The following is a 6,565-nucleotide window of genomic DNA, read 5'->3' as shown; positions in this document are numbered from 1 at the left end:
AAAAACGTCCACATCTCTCCATCCACCACTGCCACAACATCCCCTCTCTGTTCTATTCTGCATGTGTAAACCCCTAAAGATCCACAGCTGCACTCAATTCTATATTTGGGGTTTCTTTGTGAATTGATAAGCAATGCTGCTCTGTGAAAAACAGAGTGAGACATTAAAAAAAAAGGTTTATATTGACTATAATTCATTTGATGTTTTAGCAAATATTGTTATTGAGAACTGAGAATATATTTTTGTTCTAGCTTAATTGGTCATTTGGAGTGCTGTAATAAGCCATGCATGCTTTTCAATTAGGAAATGTAAGGAAAACATCACAAAACATATATATATATATTTGTTGTAGACCTTTGCATAACTCAAAAACGCCCTTTTTACTTTCGATATGAACGAAATTGTCCAGACTGTGTTTGCAAGATATTCTCTTCAGAGTTATTTGTTTCCATTTTTGCTTTGTGATCCAACGTAAACCCTGAACCGAATTAGATACAGGAAGTCATTAAAACAGGTTTTGCACGATCTTCTACTTTAAAAAGGGAACTCGTTTTCATCTAGTTCTGTGCATAATGGCATGTGTGTATGTAGCGATTTTTATGAATAACGAAACATTTATATCCGAGGTTCTGTTCGATTCCCCTTACTGGGCCGATATAAAAGTAATGTATTGTAGGTTAATAAATTAATAATAACCACATCAAACTGACAGAGGTTTATTCACGGCCATAAATATTCAAGATCAATCAACAGTCCACCCAAAAACATAAATTAATTCATAATATGAGCATTTTGCGCACTTTACAACAGAAATAACATTCCTTTATAACATTAATTTGGCAAACATTATAAAAAGAACGGAATTTCAAGAACCCTAACATTGTCCAGACCTCATGGGCCACAGAATAATTAGCTCTGATATGGGTAAAATAGAGATCATAATATCGATACAATTTCAATCCCTTTCTTCAGATTGTATTTTTGTTGAATCAAAGTTATTTTGAGTATCCATCGTCTACCAAGTCCATTGGTACATTTGCGCCATATGATGTACACTGGGCAGCTGTGAGATGGCGTCGGGGCTGTAGTGAGAGCGCATATGCATGTGATGGAGAGAATAGGCGCTATACGCCGACAGAGGTATTCCAGCACTGAATGAGGCCTCGAGTTCCTGACTTTTGTTAGTGTCACATGGCTTTCCATCCCGAACCAAAACCGGAATGGCCACCCGTCTTGGGGACACGAGATTAACCATCTCCATACCCTTCTCAGCGCGTGCTCTCTTCATTTTATACCGGTGATTCTGGAACCAGATCTTCACCTGAGTCGGTGTCAGTAGTAGTGCATTTGCAAGGCGCTCCCTCTCCGGCGCCGAGAGATATCTCTGTTGTCGGAATCGTCGCTCAAGTTCGTAGGTTTGAGCTTTGGAAAACAGCACTCTCCTTTTCCTCTTCTTTCCGGAGTCGCTGCTGTCACCTGTGGCGTCCCTGTCGATATCTTGGGATTCGTCGGCGGACAGCTCTGGATATTTCGGTTCGTTTCGAGAATCAACTGACAAACTATGCACTGTTTGGAAGGAAACAAAGTGGATCTGGTAATCAACTAGGGTTGACAACAAACGCTATGAAATGGGGGTACATTAATTTCTTAATTTCTAAAAACAAATCTTAATCGTATAGAAATTTGTTGAATATAAAAAATATTCAAGAGACTACTAATATTCGAAAAAAATGGCATATTGGAGACAACAATTTAAATATTTTGATCAGGCTCTACGCATAGATAAGGCTAATTAAAATGACATTACGAAGGGATAATTTTATAAATTCTGATTGGACATGGATAGACTAATACTTTAATGGTAGCCTAATAAGTTAAAACAATACATGTTTAAATGAAATCGTGACGTTTTGCATAACAAACCAAATCATGAATGCAAATGTTTTTAATAATGACATAGGCCTATATCTTAACGGATGAGCTATGGCTAGGAATTAGGCAAATCAATGAGTTCTATACCTCGATGTTTACGAAACTCACTTTTTTAAGCTACTCACATGAATATTGGATGGTGCTGGAGGAGGCAAGCCATCTTGAGTAGGGATTACCACCACCATCACACAAAAGGCTCTTGTAGGGCACATTTCCAGTGTTTTCGGAAGATGGATTTTGCGTCAAAGTCTCAGTCGTTTCCACCTCGTTCTCATCTTCAGTCTCCTCCGTTTCAGAACCTCCATTGGTGTCAGGAAGATCCAGGATGTCCTTTACAGAGAAGCCCGTCTTTGTGTTGCTGAACGACATGGCGTGAGAAAGTATGTGGCGCACACTGTAAACAAGAGTTCGTTTTTTCCCCCTGCTACTGTTCTGAACCAGTATAACTGAATAAGAGTACAGTATTTATAGATGAGGTTTTAAGATGTTCAGGGTTGTGTCCTTTGGGTTAAGCTAAACGGAGACTTAATCGGCATGCAGTAGTTCACCGTTGGCTCGTCGAGAGGACTCCAATGTGCTGGTCATGGAGTAGCGCAGGAGTTGGTGGAGAGGCTCATGGATAAAGCATGGCTAGGAGCACGGGCATAAAGGAGGCTATCGCCAGACGGATTGGTCCATATAAGGTTCGTTGAAACACTGAATCTGCAATGGAAAATGAATCGGAATAACGGAGAAAGACAACGCGTGTAGGCGGGTCCTTGGAGTCAAGTGGATGAAGACTGTGGGTGTGAAATGCTCGGGTTTGGGGACATCCGAATCTCTGTCATTGGTTCTTCAGAAATGTGATGACTGGTATGGGACAGTTAATCACCGAGATGGGGAGGGACATTTGTGCATGTAATTTCCATACAAACCATTACAATATATTGCTTCAAAGCGTCATACAAATTATATTTATATTTATTTATTTAAGAGCAAAAACGTCATTTTGAGATGTATTTTATTACCCTAAAGATCGAAATGTGAATTTTGGGGGTGTAATATGGGTAGGCTAATTCATGAAATCCATTTAGGTCAATATTTTGGTTCAGGCTTAACTCAAGTAGCGCATAGGCCCCACTCATAGATTAGACGTAACATTGCAAACGGAAATCCGCCACACTCAAATTAGTATGATATGTTACGTTTGGTAGTTTTACATAAGACAGATGATAACTTAAAAGCAAAAAAAAGTAGGGTCGTTGGTCAGGGTGGATGGGTGGACGTATAACGCTAAAGTAATTACATACCATATGAAACACAACAATTCATACAAAATGGATTGTCTCAGATGAATTTAAAGAATCATATGAAATGCTCTGAGACCAGGTTGCAGCGCAGCCTCCATCCTTCACCTGGCATGCCCATTGCAACACAATGTAATACAAGTATATCCCTTGGGAATATTAGCTTACAATTTCTTTATAACAATAACAATTATTTTATTGCAGCAATTGGTCGTGTTTAATTCACGTGGGAAATCGAATGATAAGCTCTTGGGTCAACATAAGACGCTGACTATCATGTTCATATTATTTCTTTTTTAGATGTTTTTATTCTCCCCTTCTCTATGCTCCAATGCTCTCATCTAGTATGTGATGTGGGTGACAATGATTCTCGTTCTCAGCGAATCCTCCGGGCGTCCTGGGTGGTCGTACTAAGCAAACACACGTACAAACCGATTGCTAAGCTGCGGACAATGATGGAAATGTAGACAAATGTCCTGCTTCTTTTGGAAGTTTTTGTGCAGGCTGAGATTTAGCATTTATTTCGGGGGCAAGATAATAGATGATTGACGCCCCCCTTACAATGCGCCGTAACTGTTTGGAATAAATCCGTGGTTCCTCCTGGTTGTCATGGTGTTCAACTGCTTTCAATGAACTATCTCTTCATTCATCTCTGACCCCAGCAGCCTCTGCCTCTACCTCACACACACACACACACACACACACACACACACACACACACACACACACACACACACACACACACACACACACACACACACACACACACACACACACACACACACACACACACACACACACACACACACACACACACACACACACACACACACACACATTATTATTATTATTGTATTATTACTTTGGTAGCACTTGCGTATTTGTTTGACCAGTAAAGCGGTTCTCAAACACATTTAGACAGGGCGAGAGGCTATCGCTTACAAGACCACTTCACTGATATTTACATGTTTACTCTCTCACTCACAGTGTACACACCATAGAATTACAATCTCTATGGTACACACTGCTGCCTATATGGCCTAAAGAATCGAATCACCTCTCATTGTGCCCATGCACGTTCTGATTGCCTGCTTCTTGAGATATAATCACTCCATGAAGGGTCCTTCCTTCAAATGTACGCTGCTTTATTTCTGGACAAATACGACGTTTCTGTAATTGATATACGATTGATTAATGGCTTATTAAAGCACACTTTGTAGCCCAAAGCTTTGCAGGCCAAAGGCAATGTTTGCCAGATTGTGAACCTTGTTTTGTCGTTATTATCAACACATCATGATGCTACTTGAATTTGGCAACTACGGATTCATTTTCAGCATAATCAATTGGGCTCAGTCCAAGAGAGAGAAATCATTACATGGCCAAGCAGAAGTTTCTCTGCTTTCTTAAAGGAGCAAACAAAGAAACATCCCACATGTCCATTCCCAGCAGGTTCTCAGATAGAGCGGTGTTGGTTTACTCTAACATTTAGGGTCCGAGCACCCCAGCCATCCTGGACATTGGACACACAATAAACATAATTCTTAGGGCAAGGGGAAAAAAATATATTGTGATGATTCTGCTATTTCTTTATGCGATACTGTATAGATTCAGAACAGCTAAATTATATATCAGATATATTCTGACATTAAAATATGTTAGTGATCCCTTCCTGCGCCAATCCCTTTATGGGGATCGATTTAACAACATCCAGTGAAATTGCAGAGCGGCAAATTCAAACGACAGAAATATCATTATTCAAGATAAACGAAAATATAAGTGTAATACATCAAAATAAAGCTTAACTTCTTGTTAATCCAGCCGCAGTGTCAGATCTTAAAAATGCTTTACGGCGAAAGCAGACCATGCGATTATCTGAGGACAGCGCCCCGCATACAAATACATTAAAATTATTTTTCAACCAGGCAGGTGGCGACACAAAAGTCAGAAATAACGATATAATAAATGCTTTACCTTTGAAGATCTTCTTATGTTGGCACTGCAAAATGTCCCAGAAACATCACAAATGGTCCTTTTGTTCGATAATGTCCTTCTTTATATCCCCAAAATGTAAATTTATTTGGCGCGTTTGATTCAGAAATACACCGGTTTCAACTCGCCCAACATACCTACAAAATATCTAATTAGTTACCTGTAAACTTGATCCAAACACTTCAAACAATGTTCCTATTCCAACCTAAGGTATCCTAAAACGTAAATAATTGATACCATTTAAGACGGGATATACTGTGTTCAATATCGGCTAAAAACAACGTGAAGCGCATTCCAGTTCACGCGCACCAAACAGTAGAGTGCACTTAGCTTGACACTCACAAAGAACAGTTGTACTTCTTCATTTCTCAAAAGAAAAACATCAACCAATTTCTAGACTGTTGACATCTAGTGGAAGCCATAGGAACTGCAACCAGGTTCCTCTTAAATAGGGCTTTCAATAGAAAACCAATGGGAAATATTATGACCTCAATTTTTTTTTATCCCTGGATGGTTTGTCCTCGGAGTTTCACCTGCCAAATCAGTTCTGTTATACTCACAGACAATATTTTAACAGTTCTAGAAACTTTAGAGTGTTTTCTATCCAAATATACCAATTATATGCATATCCTAGCTTCTGCGCCTGAGTAACAGGCAGTTTACTTTGGGCACTCTTTTCATCCAGACATGAAAATACTGCCCCTTATCCCTAAGAAGATTTGTTAAGAAGTTGTAAGCAGTTGTAAGCAGATTAATCAGGCAAAAAGTTTACTTCCTGGACATATTTAAAATACTTTAGTACCATAGTATTCCAAATGCATTACAAAAACCCTTAGTTCCACCCTATTACAGAATCGATTTGCAATAGGCTACATAGAGAATTGTGAGGCATAAATAATCACCTAAATAATTCTTAGGGCAAGGGGAATCATTCTTTACTAATCATTCTTTATGCAGGCAGATCCCTGTTTTAAAATGTAATCAGCCCAGACAGAATATTGAGAGAAGAGAACCAGTATGAAGTGGTGCCAGAGTGCAGAGCACCTAGGTGGAGCTGTCACACTGTTACCACAACATTGGTAAGTGGCGGCACGAGGGAGGAGTAAGCATACACAGGTAAACACACGCACACACACACACACACCCACACCCACACAAAAAGCCTCAACCAATCCCATCATTGCTCTCAGAAGTACTTCTTCGTCAAGAGTGTCACCTACTGGCACTCACTGACACTGGCTTACATCTACTAGTAGTATTCCCCATCAAACTGTGTTCCATTTGAGTTAGCAGATGGCATCATTTAACTAGACTAGAACATGTTCTACATGTCAACATTTCAATCACTAATTTAAAGA

At 39.5% G+C, this 6,565-nt stretch overlaps 1 protein-coding gene across 1 annotated transcript; it reads right to left on the bottom strand.

Moving 5' to 3' along the window:
* Positions 1-839: 839 nt before the first annotated feature.
* On the bottom strand, positions 840-2,542 carry LOC123994735 (homeobox protein Nkx-2.2a-like). Its single transcript, XM_046297677.1, has 2 exons — positions 2,058-2,542; positions 840-1,566 (listed from the first exon to the last, which is right to left on the bottom strand). The coding sequence occupies exons 1-2, from the start codon at positions 2,299-2,301 to the stop codon at positions 1,016-1,018; spliced, it is 795 nt and encodes a 264-aa protein (XP_046153633.1). The 5' UTR covers positions 2,302-2,542; the 3' UTR covers positions 840-1,015.
* Positions 2,543-6,565: the final 4,023 nt, after the last annotated feature.

Source organism: Oncorhynchus gorbuscha, linkage group LG14 (genome assembly GCF_021184085.1).
Source record: "Oncorhynchus gorbuscha isolate QuinsamMale2020 ecotype Even-year linkage group LG14, OgorEven_v1.0, whole genome shotgun sequence".
Classification (NCBI taxonomy): domain Eukaryota; kingdom Metazoa; phylum Chordata; class Actinopteri; order Salmoniformes; family Salmonidae; genus Oncorhynchus; species Oncorhynchus gorbuscha.
This window is presented reverse-complemented; position numbering and strand designations above follow the sequence as displayed.